We start from the raw sequence: 24,822 nt of genomic DNA on the forward strand, positions 1-24,822 counted from the left end.
TATAGATTTCTACATTAGAGACAAAGCCGATCAACAGAATTAGTTGTAGTCAAGGTCATTCCTAGTCAAAACAAAATTTAAGTGACATGCTTTTTAAGTTTATGATTAATGATATATCTCAGATATTAATACAAAAAAATTATAACTAATATTGATAATTGCAAAAGGTATTCGGTTTCTTAAAAATCGTTAATAATTTATGTGAAATTCTGAAGAGTGTATGCTACAGGATCCATTCCATTAGACAACTCAAATTTATTTAATGCAATCAATCCATTTTCAAATAAAAATTGCTTGTTAATTTTTAATGATAATTTTCATTTTATTAAATTTTAATGACCCTTATTAACAACTATCAACACTGTTCGTTATTTCCACGACAGTCATCAGTTCTTACTTCAGATTGTATATTACAATTATTGGATTGCATTATTCTAATAATTTTTTTTCGATTCGTAAAAATAATGTACCTAAAATGAATTTTCTTGATTTCGCAGGGACCAATCCCCAATTAAATTAATTCTTCATGCTTTTCATGTATTAGCTATAGGGTCAGGTGGGGTAAATTAGGTATAAAATCGAGTTTTTTTCAGGGTTTGTGGATTTAAATCCTCAAACCCTTTATTATTTTACTTTCTTAGTTATGAAATTTATTGTAAATAAATTGCTGCATTAATTAATTTTAGTTAACGAAATTACTTTCTTGGTGTGTGTTAAATTCCAACACATTTGAAATTGCATTTTTCAAAATATTTTGATTCTTGAGATTGAAAGTACAGATTAAAGTAAACATTTAATGATGTCTTATTATAGATTTGCATAGCTGTAGAAAGTAATTAATTTTTCAGAAAAAAAAATACAAATAATGTTAATTAAAATTCTACCTTTTGATTGAAAAAGCATGGAATTAAGATCTACATTATATTTTATTGGTGGAAAATATATTTTTCAGTATTTTCTATAAAGAAATTTTGCGAAATAAAATTCCAATGAGTACATAAAATATATAGATTTTCTGAAAATGTTTTTAGCTTAACTTATTTATTTCGATATAGGATTAAAAATGAATATTTTAATATGAAAATATATAGATTAAATATTTATTTTTTTAATGAATGACTACATTTATAAATACAATCTGTTTCATTTATTTTGACATTTTAAAAATCAAGAGGAAGAAAAAAAGATATCTCAATTTTAAATTAAAATTATGGTTTGCTAATTGAAACTTAGTTTTAATTGTTAAAGTATTCTTTAAATTCTCTATTTCATCTAGTCCTTAATTTTGAATCATGTATTTGTTTCAAAATGGTTCTATGCATTTAAAGCTATGTATTTAAATGAAAAATTGTTTTAGATAGTTAGAGCTTCTAAAACATTGTTATAATATAGTTTTAATATTCATTTAAGTTTGATTAAACATTTATAAAGATTTTTTAATCATAAATCAAAGTTCTTACAGTGTATTTGAATAGAAATAAAAGAAATGCGATGTAAATTTTAAAAAAATCTGATTTTTTTTTTTAAATAAAAAAAATTAGATTTTCAGAAATCAGAAAAACGAATCCTGTTTTCTTTTTCTTTTTTCAAGGCTCTAAAACCTAACCATTAAATTTATTTTACTGAAAATTTTATATACCTTGGATTCATGTAGATTAAATATTAAACATAACTTATCGATTGTTACAGTAATGCATTCAAAAGAACATGTTTTGATAGACCCACTTTACCTGATAGAGGTAGGGATATTTCTGTATTGTGCTCTGCCGCATCAACGTTGATCACCAAGGTACCAAATAGATTTTAAACTTTCAATTTTTTAAAAAAAGATGTAGATGTTTGCCCTGGGGTGGCTACGAGATATACCTTTCGAGTTGGTCCCTTTGATGTTTTTTTTTAGTTTCTCCTGTGCTGCTACCCAGAAGTTGCCAACACTTGGCAATTATTCTGCCTCAGATCACATTACAGAAATCTCCCCATAGTGGATATAGTTCTCAAATTAGTATATATTTTACTGAAAAACACATGTAAATATTGTTTTAGAAATGCAAATGCTCTTAAATAAATGTATTCTGAATATATTTAAAAAAAACTAAGCGCTGAAAAATAAATTTTTTTCATATTATTAAATTTAATAGTTAATGTCCTTGGCTGTCAAAATTAAGTTTCACATCAGATGCAGTATTTTGCTGAACTCGAAAAAATTTCGTCAGAAGACAAAAAAGCTGTAATAGTTTATGGTTTATTTGATTTAATATCTATGGCAATTTAAAGTGTTTTCACTATTTATTGCAAACATGTATTTTTATTTAATTTAGTTATTTAAAGGAAATTGTTTTGACTTTTTAAAAAAATTGTCTTATAAAAGCAGAAACATGCATGATAAACTGATTTATATCTTTAAATATGCTCACTAAGTTGTACCATTATGCCAATTTTTTTTATTTTTTTTATTGTATATTATGGATGGTTGACTGAATGTAAACAATAACCAACTTCCTGAAACCTCAACAAATTTAGAAAATTTCGAGTGTAACCCTCCTCTTACGTTATGCTTACGAGGTGATGCGTGAACAGCCTTAATATCCTAGGAAATTTTATTATTGTGATTTGAATTTAAATTTATGCATACATTTTACCATTCATAAGAGTTTTCTGTAATTTATAAATCCTAGCAGATCATGAGCCTAAAACAAATTTAAGAAAATTAATATTACAACATGAATAAAGTGTAAAGTTGGCCATGTTTTAAGTTTATCCTTTATTTGAATATATTTGTGCAAAATATCGCTGTTTGTTATTTTTTGGATAGCATCATAGCAAGCTTGCAGAGTCTTTCGAATTCATTTGTTGTTTGTTTTGTAGAAAGTTAAATTGAAAGAACATGTTATATTAAAACCACTACAAGTTATAATAATATTGGACGGCATGCTTTTTCAAGCTCAGACGAAAAATCAATTAGTACAAGTAACCCAGAAGTCTCATGAGGAATTTTAACCTTTAACACCATTTGTGCTTAACCTTACATGGTCAACCATCCATATTGTAATTCCGCCTCCCCCGATCTTCTCTCTCTTTAAAAGTGAAAATTAAAATTCAATAATTAATGTTATTTTCAGTGTATAAATTACAATGTAGGGCTATAATCAAGCAAGAAAATTATTTTTTACAGGAATGAGATTTTTCTGCTTTTTAGCGGATTTCCGCTTTTCTCGCTTTTGTCTCTCAAATTTCTGCCTTTTTATCAAAAACTCCGATTCTGTAAAGGTTTTTGTTATAAACATTCTGCTTTTTCTGAAAATTCAAGCGTTGAAATAAAATGATTATATTTAAGTCCGAATTTCAAAGATAAACAGAAAATTCAAAATATGTAGCTGCCAACCCTTCTGCATTTTTGCTTATTGTAGCTATTTTCTCCTCTTTTACCAACAAAAAATAAGATTTTTCGTATTTTTACCCTCCTGCCAGATGGCTCGTATTTTCGTAATTCAGACGTCGCTGCTACCTGTCTACTGGCGCAAAAGCAAACGAAATAATAATAAAAAATAGTGGTTTATTTGCGGTGAAAATATTTATTTGCTCATTCAATTAATCTTGTACATTTTTATTTATGATGGCTAAACAAAAACAATACAAACAAGCCTTATAGAAATCCCAAGACCAGAATCTGCTAATATCTCGATTCTTATTCATGCAATTTTAACATCAAATATCGATTTTCGTATTTATCTGATTTAAAAGTTGCGCATTGCGATTCTTTTTCATGCAATTAAAATATTGTACATAGCGATTTTTATTTACGAGATTTAAAAATCCAATATCGCAATTTGTATTAACGCGTTTTTAAAATAGCGATTTTATTATCAAACATCGATTTTCGTATTTACCTGATTTTGGATATCATAGCTTTTTCATATTATATATATTTATCTGTTTTTTGCTTTTTCATTATAAAATATAGAGCATTAAATACTATTTTAGACTAACACAGACATAAAAAATATCCTTATCATACAACACTTAGCTAAGCCTAACTATATACCCACTTAACCCCACCTTAGAAAATCATAATGAATTGAATCTTTAAATTTATTCTTAAATTTCTATGTAGAGCTGTTCTTTAATTGTTCCTCTAGCATGCTGAATTAAAATTAATAGTTTTTAATCATAGAAGAAAGTTCATCAACAGCTTAAAATAATGTACTGTATAAATTGATCATGAACAGATAGTTTGCAAATAAGAAATTTTTTATCAGCTTTTAAAACTTTAATAAAAATGCGTGCCATAATTTCAGTAAATATCTCTAAAAATGTTAAACAAATTATCTCAATTTAAAAGGAGAAAATAGATGTTTATAGATACCCCATGTGCCTACTTGACCCTATAATTCAATTTAAAAAGCCCTTTATTCTCAAGTATTAACTTTTAAAAGCCCTTTATTCTCATGATATATAATATGAAATTGTGTATGTAGTCTGAAAAATTTAGCAAATAACATTAGAAGACTCTTTGATTAAATTGTGTATTGTAATAGTATTCTCCAGCTTTTTTTTTTATGGCAGTAAAATGATTTTTTTTCTTTCTAGAATATTATAAAACTCTAAAAGGAGATGTTTCCATCAGGGTTGGGGTTTTGGACGTCCTAAACTAGTTTTGGACAGGACACGTGGGTTTTACTGTCTTAAACTGGGTAAAACTGTCCTTAACTGGGTAAAACTGTCCTAAACTGGGTAAAACTGTCTTAAAGTAAAAGGTAAAAATTCTATAGGTGTAACCATTGTACATATAATAATTACATGTATCAATAAATATTTGATATTTTTTATACAATTTACTATAACTTATTAAAAGAAAATAATATAATAGGAAAAGGTTTATAATTTTTGAAGCTCCACAATTCATTGAACAACAAAAGTGAATACCTAATCCTTTAAATATAAATATGCTTTTAATACTGATAAATAATATTTTTGCATAAGGATAAATATGGCAATATTAAAAAATAATAATTTTTCTTAAAAAAAATACTAAATTTGTTCAAAAATTAACCTTTTATTTTTCACAATATTTTTTTAAAAAAATGTTATAATTTCTGCATCACAGGATGATAAAAAAGACATCTATTTTTAAAAAAAATTGTTTTTAAATATAAATATATTAGTTTAAATTGAAAATACAAAATAACTGAAAAATGTATTAACAGTTTTGAAGGGCATAACATCAGTTTCAGTTACTGACACTGGTGATGTATCACCACTATGCTAAAAGAATTGAACATGAATGAAATAAAAGTATTCTTGAATAGTACTATAGATAAATAAACCTGTTTATGACGAACCAAGCACTTAGTCCCTAATATTTTAACCTGTATGGCAAGGCCAAACTTCAGTTATGTACTATTGAATGAGAGGACCAATTGAACTTGATTACTGATTAATCTTCCTTTGTTTAAATTGAAGAGTCAAACAATATTAATAAAACATTATACTTTTAAAAACAAATATTCTCTAGTATATTTAATTATCAATATGTTATTAGTTCTATGTTTATTTTACCTCTTAAATATTGTTCAGATAAAATTGTGACATTATTTGAGTAAAAGGGTTTTGGACAGGACGGTTTAAACCGTGGATTAATCCATTCTGTCCTAAACCTTGCCAACCCTGGTTTCCATATTTGTATCTGTTTTTGTTACTGAAATCACCGAAGTGCCAAAATTATTTGCTTGAAATATTTATATTTTTAAAAAAAAATATTTAAGGAAAAGTATCTGAAATACCTAGACCTGTTGAACCTAAACTGCTCTACCTAGAAACTAACTTGATTGAAATTTACACAAACAGAATAATACTTAGTACATTTTTTAATCCATCAAGTATACATGTTAATAACTTTATATTTTTACAGTGAGTCATAAACTCAATATATTTTTGTGAGATGTTAGTGTGTAATATTTCATTTATGTTCTTTGTAGATAGTTCTCGCATATTAAGAAGTTCTCTACTATTCTTTATGAGTCATGTCGCTTCCTGGAGAACAACCCACAACTGAAGCAGAGCAAATTCAACAAGTCAGTTTCATTTCGTAATTATTATTATTTATTTTAGAACAACATGGAAATAAATGTTTTTAAAAAATTTCTTGAAAAAATCCTTAAGAATCAGAATTTTTGATAAAATGGAATTGTATATTCTTTATAACTTCAATAATCTTTTAAACTCTTCCTTGTTATGCCCTGTTATTTCATTATACTCACTACTCCGTGTTATTTCACTTCCTTCTTATTTCACTATATTTAAAAATTTTTTTAAATTCGAAAAATTAAAATGGTAAAAGGTTTTTTAAAAAAATTTATTTTCTGTTTAATATACTCACTTAAACTCACTTCTAAGTTGATTTTAAAAAATTATTTTACATTGAAAATTTAAGTTAACTAGTTTAATTTCTGAATACTTATCTGCTAATAAACTTTTATCCTGTTGAGTTACTCAGCTTTTTAACCTGCCAAGTTATTTCTTTCAACCTAAATACCTTATTTTTAAATATTATTTTAGTTCTATGCCTTTATATTTCATAAAGTATTAAAATATTTGTATATTTCTTAGTTTAGAGAATTTCTTATTTCCTACAACAAGCTCTCTGAAAGATGTTTCCTAGACTGTATTCATGATTTCACTGTAAGGCATGTTAGAGATAAAGAAGTAAGCTTGTGATAGATTTTATTTACCAGTTTTAGTTTTCCTAAATGTTGTTTTATGTTGTAATAAAATGATTATTGCTTGATGTCAGCAACTGATAATAGAAACTTTTTCGCTTCGAAGTCCCAATCTCAAAGGTTTAAAAGATACCTAGAACTTCTCACACATTAAATATGTTTTCTGTAACCCACAACAAATACCTCTTTGAATCAATTCTTTTTTTTTTATGCATGAAAATTATTAAAAATCAATATTTTGGGTAGTTTTTTTAAGTTAAATATGTCTATTCCATGATTCAAATTTTATATTTCAAAATATTATTGTCATTTTATATTGAATTGAAATCAAAGTAACTGATTCAATCATATATTTTGAATAAAAATTGAAAAATTCCTAGCTAATATCCCCTTCTTTTTTTTTTTTATTCAACAAAATGACTTCAAATCTTTGTGCATTAAAATATCACATTTTTTATCAAGGCTTTCATAAAATCAGTTATTTAACGTTGATAGCAATGTGTTATGGAGTTATCAAAAAATATTTTTGTTCTTAGTTGTACATGATCATATCTTATTAAACTTTCTGAATGATATTGATGCAATGTTTTGATTACAAAATTAAGAAAAACTCATAATATTCTTTTCAAAAAGGAGAAATGGTTTTTATTATACTGAATTTAAATGGTCTTACAATAAATAAATTAGCTTACATTTAAAGATAATTTTTTATGTCATTATTTTTACAATAATTTTTTATGGCTGTTTTTTTTATTTTTTATATTATGAATTTTTTACGGGATAATTTTTTGTGACACTGAAAATCTTAATAGTTATTTATCTATTATATTTATAATTAAAAATTAATCCTGGATGAATCAATCTGCAAAAAACAGATTAAATAATTTCAATGAAAAAAACATTGTAAATTTCATTGCTTACCTGTAGCAATCTTCTTTTGTTTATTATTATTATTATTGTATATATAATTACAACTTGGCTGTTTTGAAATTAGTAGTTTTGAAAGATATGCATTCTCTATTACTTTTAAAAACTCTTCAGCTTTTAATAAGTCTTGATTATTCTAAAATTAAAATATTTGGAATTTATTTCATTAATTTATTTTATGTTTTTATTAGAATTAAAGTTAATTTGCATCATGTTCAAAATCATTAATATGTTTGTCTTTGCCCACGAATAACATAACATCCAAAACATTTGTGAGTCTTCGTTATGTTAATTATAAGGCAAAGACATACAAATTATTAATACTACAAAACAAATTTATGTATATTGTTGAATTCCACAAAATAACTAATGTGTCAAACAAATGTATTATGTGATATGTAGTACTGTGCTGTGATGAATAAATACAATGTAACATCAAAGATTATTGTTGAACAGTATGAACACCTTGAAAAATAAAATATTTTGCTTCCAAATATATTTTTTAGATTTAAAAAATAAGATTCTTCATGTATAATTATAATTTAAATGATGAGAAGAAAGGATTTTGATTAAAGCAAAAAATTTATGGGTTTATGTCATTTGATGTTGTTATAAGTAGGTGTAAGCCTAAATTTTGTTGATTTTGTAACAAGTAGCTTGTAAATTTTACCTTTTAATTTTTTTTTTTTTTTTTTTTTTTTTTTAAATNAATGAACGACAAAACATTTTTGATTTAAGAACAGATTTTAGAATATTAATACAAAGATAAATGCTTTTATCTTCTTTTATCAATTAAAGCAACCAACAACTATTTAAAACTGCTTATTGAAATTGTTTTATATATTTGTCTAATATTCTAATTTCCTTAACAGGATAAATGTGCTCTCAACTGTATGGAAAAATATATGAAAATGAACCAAAGAATATCTCAAAGATTTCAAGAATTTCAGATTATATCTAATGAAAATGCAATTGCTGCTGCTAAAAAGACTGGAAGTTTACCTCTTTAATCAAATGATAAGATAATCATTGTCATACTTAATATTTACATACCATATTTAGCTCTAAGTGTCACTATATTTGTTTCATGTTATGCTATTCTGTTGTACATAAACCTAAACATTAAAGTTTATGTTAGGAATATATGTTCTAGTCTTTTTCTTCCCCTCTAGTATGTCATGAGAATTTTGAACTTGCTATGAAAAATTTTTTGTTAAGATATCGAAAACTTATTATAAGTCATGCACATTTATACAATGTATCAGTTATTTGTTCTGTGAACTACCCACTCGTTCTTTGGAAACTTATAACTATTAGTGGCAGCATTATGAGTACTTATTTATTTATTGAAGTGCTTACCTAACATTTTTATGCTCATCCTTTAGTATATTTTATAACTGAATGTTTACAAGATGCCAAATCAAGTAGGGTGAAAATATCTTAGCACTTAAAGACTGAGTGTAGAATAAATTGTTCAAAATTGAAGTAGAAGAAATCTTCTGTATTCACTTAAACTTATGCTTTACTTTGTTGCCAATACTTTAACTTCAGTAGATTCAATTTCCCTGGTGTACTTTTACAAAAACTTGTTTTTGTGTGATCAAATAATTTTTCAAATTAAAAATGAAAAATAAATTGTGATCTTGAATAGTGAGAACTTTTTTTAATTAAACTATAGTCATTATCTCTGCCTCCTGATGAATCGCCGTGCAACTATCGTAAGAGGTATAAGCAAATGCCTCAAAAATAAAAACCTGAATTTTGATAAATAATGCCAGTCGATTGATGCTTTCGATTTTGCCTGATCAACTGAAGGTTACAATCTTTAATTATTCTTAGTATGAATTATCTAATGTGGTTTTGTTTCTAATTTATCTACAGTTTAAATATTTTTTTTAACTTCACTTTTTAATACTTCAGATTTCCATAATATATGAAGCAAGCAAACAGTTTTTTGTTTGTTTTCTTACCCTTTTAAGTTTTAGTAGCATATAAACCATTAACTCCATAAATAAATAGCACATGGGTGAAAATATTTGTATTCTTGTTCCTATGCCATGGGTGTCACTCTTCAGTCCTGGGGACTGAAATCAGTCTTGAGAAAAAAATCTGTGGACTAAATCCCATCAATTAATATTTCTTTCCCAATTATTTTTTCTATTTATTTATTTTTTTTTTCAAAATATGAGATTTTTTTTTAAATTAACAAAAATTAAATAAATTTTAATGAAAATGCTATTTATTGTAAATGATCAAATAATGTCACATTGCAATGAAAGAATGGGATTGAACTTTAACATTTGCTGTATAAACAAAATTTGTGCTATTTTGCAATATAAATCTGATTTAGTTTACACTTTTCCCTGATGTTTTGGAATGCTAGTCTAAGTTAAATTACTATTATTAAGAAAAGAAATTTATAGAGTACCAGTTAGGGAAAAAATATATTTGTGAAAGGAAAAATAGAGAAATGAGTGGCTTTCAGAAAAAGTTAGTGGTTTATATCAGTGATTTTAACTTGGTGATTAGTGTGAAAAGTTAAATGAGGTTGGCTACAATTTATTTTTGTTTTGTTTGCTGTAAAAAAAAGTAATTAAATAGAAAGGAAAAAAAAAATTATTTTTTTTAGAAGAAAAAAAAAACAAATTATTGATTTAATACACAAGCCATTATCATGGATTGGTGCATTTTGCAGTCAGCTATAAATTTTTGGAGATTCTGGTAAACAATGCTAGACTGTGTAAATTAATCAAAAAATAAGTTCAGTCTTGAAATTTTTTTAGAGCAAATTCTAGATATATTGCAACATTCCAAATATAGTTGATTTTTAAAATTAAAAATTTATAAATATTAATTGTATTTAGAAGTATAATTTTACTATAATAATGTTATTAAAAAGTCCAAATGTATTAATTAATTGTCTATTTAAAGTCAATATCTTTACTGAAATATTTATATGATTATATAGTTGGATAATAAATTGTAACAAAATGTCAGATGAAATTTGTTATTAACAAAAAGAAAACAAGACAATAAAGTAACAAGATTTAATAATATTCCAATTTGTAATGCATAAAATAATATAACAATAATAATTTCAAAAATTTGTGGAATAACTTAAACTTGAAAGTGTGCTAAAATTTAAACAAATCGTAAAAAAGTGAACTTATTAAATATTTACTATGTGTAATTTAAATTATAATTTTCTACCTCTATAAGTATAAGTTTATTCAAATTATTTCAAAATAAAGTTTTCTACCAAATAATTTATTTAATACAAATATAATTTTTTTTGACACATTTAGCTCATAATAATAATTTAGACTTAAAAAAATACTATGAGTTCATGTAGCTATTTCCATAGGAAACAAAAGTTTACAAAGTGAACTTTATGTACAAAATGTTATAATAATTTGCATGAATTTTGATGTGAAATTATAAAAAAAAAGTAATAAAAGTTATTCCTGCATACATTAAATATTGTAATATATAATATAGTTTAATATTGAGAGAGAAAATATGTACAGAAGAATATCGAATGCAACAACCATGCCATAAAATTCATACATCATTATGAGGAGTCAGGCCATTAAGCCTGTTATAATACATTTTATAGGTAAAAAGATCACTTCTAGTTCAATAACTCGCTCTGCTTAAAACAGAGTGTTTTGAAACAAATTATGTTTTATTATATTAATTTAAAAGTAGTTTCCTATTTTATACATTTAAATATTCCTGAGTTAAAATTTATTTTAATTTTGAAATGATAAAAATCAAAATACTTTCATAATTATTCTACACTAATTCAACATATCTTAAATTACAAATCTACAATTATCGATTTTTAAAATAAATTTTTAACTAACAGAAAAGTGTAATCATTCTAACTATATTCGTGCTAAATTGACTGCTTACCAATTAGTAATTCTTAATAAAAAAAGAGATTGAAAGAAAAGTTACTTGAAACTACACTCCCTGTGGCAAATGTCTCTTAATAAATCATAAATTACAATACATGTGCCATATTCAAAGATTATTTTTTATCAATCTCCAAATAAAAAAATTTGTGATTCATTGCAATCAGATCCAGTTTAAGCCTTTAATTACCATCAAGACTTATACTTAGTTATGTAATTCAAGAATAAAATTCTTAAATTCGCCATTATTCTTGAATAGAATATTTAAATAATTTTTAAACATATTATGAACAAAGTGTTGTTGTAATGCAGGCAGCCATAACTAACCTGAATATGGAAATTCATTTAATTGTGGGATCTTAAGATCCCACAAGAGCAAAAAAAAAGTAATAGAACATTTTAATTGCATTTACTTCTCTGTGCTTCATTAAAAACTACATAGTATGCATCTTAAAATGCAAATAATAGAATCTTTACTTTGTATGCTAAAGTAAAAATTAAAAATCTGTTGGAAGCTGGAAAATATTTTGTTATACAAGTGGAATTAAAAACATTAAAACCAGTTTGATTGCCTCATATAATTTGGAGGTGTTTCTAAGAATCAGTTTTCCACTCCTCTCTGTTTTTGTTTGTTACTCTCTGAATGATATTTTCGGACCTGCTTTCTTCAGTTATAATTAATCAAATTTTGATAGTGTTTTGTTTTCTCCTTTCTTTAAACATTAAAATACTTATGCCACTTCATTTTTGGCCAGAATTCTTAAAATATCTATTAAGAATAGTCATTACAGAACATCCTGTTTATTCAAAAAGTTTCCCTCTTTCCATTCCATCCTACTGCATGTCAGCTAGTAGTAGTGAATTAAATTTTAAAAAAAAAATAATAACCTTGTACCTTTCTTAAACAAATATTTTACAGATGAAATCATATCAACCAGTTTTGAATTCCAAATTATGGAAATTTTGTGAACAAAAAATCGGTGTGTGCTCATATTAACTGTCTGAATCTCATTACTGCTACTTTTATGGATGAAAAAAAATAAAATAAAAAATTTATTTTTATGATATTAATTTTGTGGACAAATCTGTCTCAAACAACAGAGAGTTAATTTGTGTTTCTGTCGAAGTAGTTAATCTTAGATGCATTTTCCAATGTCCTTTGTTGATTTGAATGCAATTCTGCACTAAGTTCAATGAAATTTTAAAAAAAATTGTGCATTTTGCTCGTCATACCACATCTTAGAAACACTAAGCTTGAATGTATTTACTACATCATTTTAAAACACTTTAATCCAATTTTAAGTTACTAAAAAATCAATCTTTGAAGTCTTTAACTAAACAAGCTTTCAATAAAAAATAAATGTCTACAATAATTATCAACCTATTCCTCCCACCCCAAAAAAAATCTCTTAACTAATTAGCACTTATTAAAATAATATAGAAAATTCCACTGAAGATGAAAAATTTGGTTATCAGGGAATTAGTGATTCTAATATGTATCACTTAATGCTATTTAAAGTTTAGAATTTGTGGTAAAATTAAATACATATTCTAACCGGAAAAAAACCCTTTAAATTTAATAAATGTTTGTTTTAATCAACCTGTAATCGATTATTTTAGTGTACATGCTTGTAATACCCAATGAAACATTGACGTCTTAGTCCATGCACTTATAAAAAGAAAATTGGTTCTATGAAATTTTTTGAACTTCTATTTTTAGCCCGTGTAATTCAATTGGGAGACAGGATTCAAAGTTTTTAGCTATAAAAGCATTTGTTGATTTCATTTAAAAAATTTATCTACATACTTAATAAATTTTATCTACATCAACATTTTAACTCTCCATTTTCTAACGTTGTGGGTGATCGTGTAGTCCTTGATCTAAACCTTTTTCTCCACCAACAAACGCCCAAAATACTAAGAACAATTGCTAAAATAATTATTGCCAATGTAGCACAAATTGCTGTGACATTTGAAAAAACCGAGTCTTGCAGTTCTTTAGTTACTCTTTGTTCATTATCTTCATACATTTCATCATCATGCACCTGCTCATAATCAGAAGTTGGTGATAATGAAATCATTTGATCAGTATCAGTAGGATATGTTTGCAATGTTGTCTGAAAATTAAAATCTTCCAGCTTCACTTCCTCTTCAAAAGGGACCCATCTGGAAATAGGTTCTTCCATAGGTTCCTTTGGGACGCCTAATTCCAGCCATTGGCGATTCGATCCATCTCCTTCCATAATGTTAAAATCCATGAAAGGAGGATCATGTCGAGTTTCATCTTTCATTATATTTCGACCAATGAAAGTGGGGCCTTCCTCTAAATCAAGGAAAGGATTGAGACCTGTGTCAGGATCTGTAAACTCACTAATGTGTGTTGGTGGATCGAATGATTTGGGTAACAACGGTCTCTCGATTAAAATGTCTGGCTTCGTTGTTGATTTAAGTCTTTGATGAGAATTTGTGTCAGCAGCCACTATCGCTAGCAGAAACAGTAATGTAGAGACATCGTATAACATGGTTAGCCTATAAAACAAATTTTAAAATCTATTAAAATAATAAAGATACACTTAAAATAGCTTTTATCTTATCAGATTTTCATGTACTAAGGTGCCATCTTAATAGTTCGAAAGACTTCTAATGTGCAAATTAATTAGCACTAATTACTGACAATGTATATAATTTTTATATAATATAATTTTAGAATCTAATAAAAATTAAATCAAAGTGTACACATTAATTATAATTTAATCACTGGAGAGGAAGACAAGATAAAAATCCAGTTTGGTTGCCCATGCGTTTTTAACAATCCCCCCTTTAACTACTACTCTGTTTCCTCCAACAATAAAACAAATTTTGATATTTTCAATCATGCCTTCCTTAGTAGTGATACGTTAGATTTTGAAATTTTTTTTTGATTTTTTATCCCTTTAATAATTATTTGTAATTTCTAATGAGTGTTTTTAAACTCTATTTTTAACACGGATTCTAAAAATATCGATAAAGGGTGGTCCTTATGGAACACCTTGTCTTGTAGGGTCCTCACTTTTAAATTACCGATTTTCATTTCCGTTAGCACAAAAAGAAATTTTTTTTTCTTATTTCTTTTAAAAAGGAAGAAAACAGTTCTGCCTGACGAACTTGAATTGGAAGTTGAATTCTAACGTTGAATTTTTTCAAACTTTGAATCTCCACTTAAAAAAATTATATCAAAATTAAATCAAGCTAAATTTAATTAGTAGATTTAAATGTAGCCAAAATTCGATTCTTTTATTAATCGAATTTTGGCTACATTTTATGACTAAAATTATAACATTACAAAGGACAGCTTAAAAATTAATTATATTATCACCGTAAAATCTACCATTCTTAACAGAATTTTATTTTCAACAAAGGTCATACTTTAAAGAAAAACTGGTTTTGAGTTTCCCTCTTTTAATAAATGGCAGTTAAGTCTCTAGTTTTTCAGTGAAAATATCATTAAAATTTTACCATTATTATAAGGTATAGTTCATAAATAAGCTCCATGAAAAGTATATATTTGGACTGAAGTATTTCTTGCAATACTAATTTACAGATATGTTGCTATTCACTGTGGATTTTGATTTATTGTTTCTCGACATGGCAGTTTTTTTCCTTCATGAAAATGCGACTAAAATTTTAACATCATAAGCAGGAGCAGTTTAAAAGAAAATTAGAGTTGATATAGTTTTTTGGAGCAAAACTTTTTAACAAAAATCATAACGGTGCAATGCACTTTAAGATTCGTGTTTTTACTTGATTATTATTTTTTTTCATGAAATAGTTAAATACGTTTTTCTCTCGTAATGAAAATGTTACTATAACTTTGAACAGTTCAAGGGACCACTTAGAAATTTATTTTCTTTTACGGGCATCGCGAAATATAATTTTTTATATATAAATATTTTCTATAAAGATTATTCAGTAAAATAATACTACATATCCTGTATTTTAGCTTTATTCAATCAACCTGTAACATTATAATTGGTTCGAAATGGTCAAGACAAGAAATTTTTTTGCAGGCTTCNCATCGCGAAATATAATTTTTTTATATATAAATATTTTCTATAAAGATTATTCAGTAAAATAATACTACATATCCTGTATTTTAGCTTTATTCAATCAACCTGTAACATTATAATTGGTTCGAAATGGTCAAGACAAGAAATTTTTTTGCAGGCTTCCATCAATACTTTTACACCTATCTTATTACAGTTGTTAAACAGCCGACCCAGTTTTCGGTTTTACGACTGCTAATGTTCACCTCCGTAGTCTTGTAATTTTGAACCCAATTCAGAAGTCAAGGAAACTCCTGTATCAAGTAGTGGGAGATATCTGCCTTTGCGGCGGACTTTTTTACTTTACATGCAGAGGAAAACTATGAACATCTACCATGATTATGATTAGCTTGTGACGGCAAGAGGACTCTAACCCATGATCCTTCTACCACTGAGAATATTTCACGCACTGTGGTCGATGCAAGCCGACTGCGGAATTTGTATCGACCAGCCATCGATGGGATTCGAACCTGGTTCACCTCATTGGAAGGCGAACTCTCTATCCCTTGAGCCATCACGGCACGAGATCTATCTTATTTTATTTTATAACCGTAATTGAACAGCCGACCCAATTTTTGGGGTTTATAACTACCAAAATTCTACTCCGTAGTCGAGAACTGGGGGAAATTTACCTTCGTGGAGGACTTACTGATGGAACTAACCCACATTTGCGTCACATGCAGGGGAAAACTGCGAGCACCTACCATGGTTAGCCTGACGGCAAGGGGACTCTAATCCATGATCCGTCTACCACTGAAGATATTTCACGTCAACAGTGTGGTCGATGCAAGCCGACTGCGGAATTCGTATCGACCAGCCATTGCTGGGATTCGAACTCGGTTCACCTCATTGGAAGGCGAACGCTCTATTCCTTGAAACATCACGGGTCCTCAAGACCTATTTTCTTATTTTATAGCCGTCGTTGAACAGAAGACCCTATTTTTTGGGTTTACGACTGCTAATATTCTACTCCGTAGCCTTGTAATTGTGAATCCAATCCAGAAGACAAGGAACTTTTGATTCAAGTATTGGGAGAGATTTGCTTTCGTGGAGGACTCTTCGAAGGTACTCACCCGCATTTGCTTTCCAGGAAGAGGAAAACCACGAACACCTCCCTCGGTTAGCCTAAAGGCAAAGGAACTCTAATCCATGATCCGTTTACCACTGAATATTTTACGTCAGCACTGTGGTTGGCGGCAAGCGGGATGCGGAATTCGTATCGACCAGCCATCGTTGGGATTCGAACACGGTTCACCTCATTGGAAGGCGAACGCTCTATCCCCTGAGCCATTACAGCTCCCTCGAAACCTATCGAAGAGACACTCAATATATCTCAACTAGTTAATAACTTTAAGTAAATGTTTAAAACGAAGTAAAAAAAAACAATACACTGGAAATTGACAATTAATATTAAATCGCTGAAAAAAACAGTTATCTCCATTACCTGACTAATCACTAACTAGGACGGCAAGGTTAAAATCATTAAAACCTATTTAGTTGCCAGAATCAACTGGATATTAAATTCGAATATTAAAACTTCATCGAGTTTCATACAAACTGCTTTTGATGTTTATTCCAGTGGTTCATCAAATTTTCATATCGTACTTTTTTTCCCTCGTTTTAATTTGTGACCTTTATTGTTCGTAAACTTTTATTTAATTTTTTAGAAGGATTTTCAAAACATGAGCATATTGGTTCCTCTAGAAAGAAATTACAAGGAGCAAGGAAATTACAGTCGGGAAAATCTTGGTACTACTATCAGTTGATAATTCGTTCCATTTAAATACACATAATAATAACACCTAAATATAATATAATAATAAAGGACTTATATCTCAAGATAAATGGATTGTAGGACAATTTTGTAAGCTTTTAAGTTCATTATTTGATTTGTTGTTGGATCTTTTTAAGCTACAAGTTTACAGTTAATATGATTTTTTAAACAAGAGTATTTATTTAATAAATTAATCTACTTAAATTATCTTTCTTTGCATGAACTTCCTAGGAGGAAAAACCAACGAATTTGTAATTTTATTAAAAATTGCTAAGAAAGAGAAATATTTTCAGAAATTTCGCTAGGAGTAAAAATAAGAGGATCCTATTTTACAGAGAAATAAAAATTTTGAGTAATTGTGGAGGCTAGAAACTTGACTACTGATTTCATATAAATTCTACTTAAAAGAATGATGTGACAAGAAAACTCACCGAAAGTAATTTATAGCTGACAAAATTGTGAGAGCTGTTAACTAAAATATTTTTTATTCAACTTTTTGTTTTTGAAAAACAATATAAAAAAAACTGAGAAACATAAACATTCTAGAAGTAGACATAATCTATATCTTATTTAAAAAGTAATAATAGATTAAAAATAAATGCAAGAGTGTCCCAGCGAAAATTTTCTCCTTAATACGAAGTGTTTAATCAGAACGTTAAATAACATTAAAAATATTTTCTATAAAACGAATTGAAAATTAGAATAAGGAATTACTTTGGACCGAAATGTTTCGATCATTCGGAATAATAGAAGAAAATGGGAAAAAGTCAATTTTCAACTCACTTTAAAATGAGAACATTTTTTAATAAAATTTAACGCCATGAAATGAAAAGCGGGTGAGGGGTCCGTGACAATGGGCTTTTGGAACACACTGCAAAATCATTCCACTTTTAAAAATCGACTTTTCGAGCGATCCAGTTCATAGTTTTTATGTAGCATCATTTTTTTTTTATTAAATAATAATTCGTTTATCAATATTTAAAAAATAGTTCGATCAGAAAAACGAACTATAATAAAAAAAAAAAAATTAAAAAAAAACATTTTGAAGAGAATTAATATAACTCAATTTTATTGCGAAATCGTTCTGATATCATTTCTTTTTTTTTTCTTTTTTTTTTTTTTTTAAAGGATAGGATGTCATATCTTAACTTTTCTCCTAACATAAAAACCAATTAAACTTTTTTGACCGTTTTCGATAAGCAGTGTCTGAACATCTGAAGATTTGAGAGAATTTAAAAAACTCCCAGTCAAAATTCAAATTATGCTTTTGAACTTATCGCACCTACTAAAGATTTTGAGACATTTACTTATTTTATAAATAACTGCAAAAATCTTTAAAATTTAAAATTCGTATCATGATGTTTTCTCTGTTGTGAATTTTTCTACTGGAATCAATCGATTCTGGTAAATAAAAACTTCACTGTAAATAAAAATTATACAGTGTTACTCGCAGAATCAAATTAGAGACTTACCAATTTTATTTTGATCATGGAAATATAACATTTTAAATTGTAGTATAGATATTTGCAAAAAAAAAGGGGGGTTGGAATTGAAAGAAAGAATTATTGTCTAAGAAGAATTATATTGCGTTTTTTTAGGAATTATTGTCAAAGGAACACTCTCAGGCGTATAAGATTAATTTCTTCTCAGTCAGACAAGTTCATTGCTTAGAAATGATATGGAAACATTTGGTATCAACGGGAGAAACCAAACATTTAATTCGAGCTCAAAAACCCATCTTCCACTTCCAACTGGTTAGGAACCGAGAGAAATCGGAAATTATTTCTCCCTGACATCAAGGTGAGTTAGTTAGTTCCCTTAAGAGTTGAATGACTGATAATTTGTTTGGATGATTTTTAAATTATTTAAAAAACACTAATCGAAACAGAGTAATATAGATCAACATATTTCAACAGAGCCATAGATATTGTTAGTTTTTTTCCCTTTTAGTTAGAAAAGCGATTTGTTAGGTCAAAAATGCACAGAATAACATTTAAAACTCAGTTTGTTTAGTCTTTTTAAAAATCACCATTGTATTTATTAACTGTTCGAAAGTTTGAAAACGATTACGAAATAATGTGTTTGAAATTGTCTGCGGAAAAAATATAGTTTAGATTTTGTTTCTTAAAAATATTATGTTTTTAATAACTTGGTTTTTAAAAAATATAGCGTATTTGTCAGATTTTTTTATTCTTTTTTTTTATTTTTGTATAGTGTGCAAAATTTGGAAACAAAAGTCTTTCCTCGCTTTTCTAGCAGAGAAAATTCACTGTTTTAAACAGCATATCAATTTATAACTGATTTCGAATATTCTAAATAGACAAGAAATTTTCGCATGTTACTTGCAAGTCTGAGACATATTTTTCTCGTAAGTACAAAAGTAATAAAATAATATATTCTAATAGTTCTACAGATGATATTGAAGTAATCTTTCTCGAATAACAATTTAACTAAAACACTAATACTTATTAGAAANTGATTTCGAATATTCGAAATAGACAAGAAATTTTCACATGTTACTTGCAAGTCTGAGACATATTTTTCTCGTAAGTACAAAAGTAATAAAATAATATATTCTAATAGTTCTACAGATGATATTGAAGTAATCTTTCTCGAATAACAATTTAACTAAAACACTAATACTTATTAGAAAAATTAAAATATCTCTCATTTTTTAAATGCTAACAAAAGAAAAGACAACTATTATTTTTACCTGTCTCGGTGGATAATTCAGAATTGTACCCTTCTGAGATATCTGCGTTTCGAGTTCCCAAATGTCTGAAAAGAATAACAGCTAACTTATAATTTCAGTTATTTCATAACAGATTCACGACTCCAGAATAATAAATAATTCAAATATAGATAACAGAAGTATGGTGCCGAAATGAAAAACTGGTTTCGTTCTACAAATCCCAAGAATTATTAGTTGCCTATGAAACAAGAGGAAAAACTGCTTGCAATTTACACGTTCAGTAGAGATATGATTAATAAAAAAAAGAGCAAACCTAGAGCGCTTTGTTAGGGCGTGGGAAAACGGTTTATTACGAAGATTAAAGTTGAAAAGTTTGCCATGAAATTTAAATACCAAATTATAAGTCGTCTTAGTCTAACAAACAAACAAAAATCCTATATCTAAGTTTTTTTTAAAGATTAGTTTAAAAAAATAATCGTAAAGATTGATTAGTAATTACAAAAATATTTATAATTTTACTCTTGAATAAAGTCCTGAGACTTGTTTAGAAAGATAATCGAAAAGTCTGACTTATAATTACATGAATATCTTTAATTTCATTAAACACTAATAATTGTTGCAATAATAATTACTAATTAACCTGGACTCATCTAAAATTGCAAGCAGCACAACTCCACACTTGTTTTGAAGGAAATTAGTTTTTCACTAACACAATGCTGGTTTTCTGCCGAATACATTTTTATGGTGATTTTTTAGTTCATTTGCAAATAAACAAAAAAAGAGGTTTATGAGTTTAATTACATAAATGACAGATACTGTGAAAAACTATCTTTTCTTTTCGTTAATTTCTTATTGGAAATATCTGATTAGAAAAGGAAATTCTTTTATTCATGTCTAAGCGTAATGTAAATTTTAAGCTTTTCTTCCATTATAAGGGAAGCGTAAGGAGGAATAGGGAACTTTCGATTTGATATTTTTTTTAATAACATAACAGATAACATTTTAATAACATATTTTTTGCTAAATACATTTTTCAACGAGATTTTTTCAACGAGATTTCACTTCACAAATAATTTCTTTTTCTCTTCCAGAAATTGGCGTTTAGGGGTTGGTTAGTCTAATGACAGCAACATTTGTAAAGTCTCTTTTTTATTCGTTTATTTTCAAATTTAGTATTTCGTAAAATTATTTGCTTGTTTATTTTTAAAAAAATTATTTCCACTCGAAATCATTAGTGTTGGGTGCGATTAATAGTGATTGGTATTTTATAGTAAAGTATTAATAATATGCTACAAAAGTTATTCAATAATTTTTTTCCATGAATAAAACTAAGTTCTCTTCAACTATTTCAATATTATGCTGTATTTTAGCGGTTTAAAATTGTCCTTGAGCCCCTTTAGTTACATTTTTTAAAGGGCACAAGATATTGGTCTATTATTTATTCAACAAAATCAAATTTAAAAATTAATTTTGCAGAAATAAAAAAGTTATTGAGACAATAACTCAGTAACATTTAAAAAATATATATAAGATTTTGAATTTCTTTAATTGATGAATGAAAAGGTATAATTTTTTAAATATCTTTTTAGAAGCCGTCCGTACTAGTCTGATGGTCTGAGAAGTAGTTCCAAATTAATGACTCTGAGTTATGAATAGCATAAACATGACTTACCAAATATTAAGACAAAAATATCTTGAATATTTGCTTAAAAAGTATTATTTTTCTAACATGATCAAATATATAAAGATAACAAAATCATGCATTCAACTAAAAGCTTCTTCCTTAATACAACAGTTGAACACCGAACAGTTCTCATTATTTCACAAAATAAATTGACTTAAAAGAATGAATCGCAGTAGCTTTAGGAAGAATTATGGGTACAAACGAATGCTTGGGTCATAAAATTGGATAAAAAGGAAATCTTACTCCCTCCATACGCAGGAGCTTATGACATAAATGAAAGAAAATGAAAAGAAACGACCAATTTCGCTCACTAAAAATAGGAAGAACTTATAAATTTTCGCTCTCGGAAGTATCGACACAAAATAAGGTTATTAACTTGTAGCAATTTCAGATCAATGATCATAAACTATCCTTCAAAAACAACAACTGAATAATATTAAGCAAAATTGAAACATATTAGTCAACACATCATTATGCTAGTAATCATATCATATAGAATAATCGGAGTATTTAAATTATAATATTTGAATGTGATCAATTAAAGACTGCATGATGTTTGAATTTAGATAGGTTACTTTAAAACAAAAAGAATCAGTAACAGGTTCAAAAATAGATATTTCAAGCGCTAACTAACAAAATGTAGCAAATCAACTTATGTTTTACTTCAAGTCTAAAATCCCAATTTTGAAAATTCCAAATCATTACAGGACTCGTTTTCTAGCCAAGGGATTCGATGTTTGAAACATTTTATCTTTGCTTTTATGTTTATATCAATTAAATATTCATAACAATAATAATAATAATCTCAACATAATAATCGTAACACAATACTTATTACATGAAAATGTGTCTGTTTAAAACGTTAATTTCCTTTAGAGAAGTAAGTGGATAAGGAAGGTTAGGGATGCCCAGTACCCAAGCATTTCCCTCATTACCCCATATTTAGTATAAAACATACTAAAAAGAAAAATCAATTGAAAAGTCCTTTTAAAATAGCAAATCAATGCTAAACTGACACATAAAGTAGTGATAAGTTTGCATTAAAAATTATATCACAACATAAGCCTTTTAATGGGGTTCGATTCGCTATAATTTAATGTAATTAAATATTTATTCGACTGTAATTAAATAATTAAAAAATTAATTAATATACGAAAGTTTGTTTAAATTTTACGGAAAAAAAACTTTTTAAATTTTATACTTTTTCATTAATCTTCTATGGTGATATTATCATATTTAATGTACGAATTAACAATAGTTTCACAGAGCGTTAATCTTGTGATAAGTTAAAAATATTTAAAGAAAAAAAAAAAAAAAAGATGAGAGAATATTCTAGAAAATCATTATTATATTATCACATTACCACAAATACAATTATTGGAAATTAGCAGTCTTCTTAGCTATCAATAGTTAGTTAAGATATTTGAAATGTGAAAAGCTATATTTCGTAAAAATCAAATTAATTCTTTTATATTTATTAATTTTTGAAATAACATTTAATTACATTGGGATAAAATTAGTGCCCAGTTTTACATCACGAAAGAAATTCTTTTTTTTTTTTCGTACTTTTTTTCTAAGTGATTTTTTTTTCTTTACTTTTTCTTCCTTTTTTTTTCGATATTTCTTTCTTTCTCATGCTTTATTTTTAGGGCTGTATTTTGGCGTTTTTATTTTTTCAGCTCATACATGAGAATAAAAATTTTTATGCATGATGCTACAGAGTCAGAATATAAGGTTAATGTTAAGTTAAATTAGGTCTATTAACTTTTTCACTAGCACAAGATTCGTGCTTATTCGTCTTAAGTCCCGGAGTGGACTGATCGTTAAGACACGGTTCCCAGCAGATCACCGAAGTCAAGCATCACTGGCGGCGGTCAGTGTGCGGGTGGGTGACCACTTGGATCAGTCTGCGTAGGGACCGAGGGTGTGCGGTATTGGTCCTCGTTAAACTGTGCTACCGTAAAGTGCTCGACTTCGCGCGCAGNCAGACTACTTTGTTCTTGATGGCATGTCTTCGGATCATCCTCAGGGATGTTTCCCAGACCGTCACCAATAGCCCATTGCGCAGCTCCAGTGCGACGTAAATGAGCTACAACAACAACAATATTCGTCTTAAATTGAAATAAGTGCACAAATAAAAGAAACAAATATAAAATTTTTAACTTACATGACAATGAAAATAAATTCGTATTCCTGCATTTTGAGTGGCCAACTTAGGTGGTTTTTCATTCCGACAATTAAATTTTTTTTTCTTTCTTCAAATAAAATAAAACTGGGAACTTTCACATTCTTAAAAAGAAAATAATAAATGAACAAAATAGTTTTTAAAAAATTAAATCTTTAGGAATGATGATACTTTCCATTCGTATACTTGCAGTAATTATATTTGTTCTCAACAAGAATTTTTTTTCTTTCGCAGAATAGATTTTTGGCTTGTACCTTTAATAAGCTATTCATATCATTAATCACATATATTCAATGTAACATTTTTTAGATCACAGCCCACATTACGAATCAAAAGATTTTTGACGTTCAACTTACAAAATTTAAAAAAAAAAACTATGTGAAGAATAAATAATAACATTTTTCAATCCCATATTAAATCTTTTAAAATTCTGGCTATGAAACTTTTCCTTAACCATGCTCTTAAGTTATTGAAAAGGTAGGGGAGAGTGGGGTCAATTGTAACAGGGTACGATTGTAACAGAGCAAAAATTTCGAGTGTCTGGCTCTAGATTTGGTTCCTAGGTGGAGCACAAGGTGCATTTAATAAATCTACATGTACACCCCTGCTGGCAACCATTTTTATGTACTTTCGAATGAGTTACATCACAAAAGATATTTTCACGCTACGTAAGTACTTTTTTTTGGTATTAGAATATTATATCGGAACAAAGTAATTTCGTTTAAACAAATAAAAATTATTAACCGAATATGTAAGTGGACACCTTAATTAACATTTCAAAAAAAAAAAAGATTAGTTTTGCCAATTAACTAGCATTGTTTTTAACAAATGAAGCTGAAATGGCG

The 24,822-nt window shown here is 27.4% G+C and overlaps 2 protein-coding genes across 12 annotated transcripts in view; one reads left to right on the plus strand and one right to left on the minus strand.

Moving 5' to 3' along the window:
* Positions 1-11: 11 nt before the first annotated feature.
* LOC107448450 (mitochondrial import inner membrane translocase subunit Tim9) lies at positions 12-8,788 on the plus strand. Of its 3 annotated transcripts, XM_043050822.2 has the most exons (5): positions 29-167; positions 2,139-2,227; positions 5,976-6,071; positions 6,607-6,702; positions 8,516-8,788. In XM_043050822.2, the coding sequence occupies exons 3-5, from the start codon at positions 6,021-6,023 to the stop codon at positions 8,651-8,653; spliced, it is 285 nt and encodes a 94-aa protein (XP_042906756.1). In that variant the 5' UTR covers positions 29-167; positions 2,139-2,227; positions 5,976-6,020; the 3' UTR covers positions 8,654-8,788. The 3 variants fall into 3 exon arrangements, with proteins under 3 accessions (XP_015919125.1, XP_042906756.1, XP_015919126.1); XM_016063639.3 differs by lacking the exon at positions 2,139-2,227 and having other exon boundaries at positions 12-167; XM_016063640.4 differs by lacking the exon at positions 2,139-2,227 and having other exon boundaries at positions 47-264.
* Positions 8,789-10,676: 1,888 nt separating this feature from the next.
* Positions 10,677-24,822, minus strand: part of LOC107445255 (uncharacterized) — a 31,879-nt gene continuing 17,733 nt past the window's right edge. For 2 of the 9 annotated variants that reach the window (XM_071178539.1, XM_016059608.4), the window contains exons 2-3: positions 20,130-20,194; positions 10,677-14,089 (exon numbers count right to left, since the gene is read on the minus strand). In XM_071178539.1, coding sequence (XP_071034640.1) covers positions 13,387-14,082 — 696 coding nt within the window. In that variant the 5' untranslated portion in view covers positions 14,083-14,089; positions 20,130-20,194 and the 3' untranslated portion in view covers positions 10,677-13,386. Of the gene's footprint in view, positions 14,090-16,715; positions 16,946-20,129; positions 20,195-20,688; positions 20,708-20,748; positions 20,768-21,780; positions 21,937-23,959; positions 24,010-24,822 lie in introns of those variants that run through there. The other 7 variants (XR_011636398.1, XM_071178538.1, XM_043050855.2 and 4 more) reach the window with 7 other exon arrangements.

Source organism: Parasteatoda tepidariorum, chromosome 3, assembly GCF_043381705.1.
Source record: "Parasteatoda tepidariorum isolate YZ-2023 chromosome 3, CAS_Ptep_4.0, whole genome shotgun sequence".
NCBI classification, from domain to species: domain Eukaryota; kingdom Metazoa; phylum Arthropoda; class Arachnida; order Araneae; family Theridiidae; genus Parasteatoda; species Parasteatoda tepidariorum.

Coding starts and splice junctions, on each gene's coding strand:
- LOC107448450 (XM_016063639.3), top strand. CDS start 6,021: ATGTCGCTTCCTGGAGAACAACCCACAACTGAAGCAGAGCAAATTCAA. Junction 6,072..6,606: donor AAGCAGAGCAAATTCAACAA/GTCAGTTTCATT, acceptor TATATTTCTTAG/TTTAGAGAATTTCTTATTTC. Junction 6,703..8,515: donor GGCATGTTAGAGATAAAGAA/GTAAGCTTGTGA, acceptor TTTCCTTAACAG/GATAAATGTGCTCTCAACTG.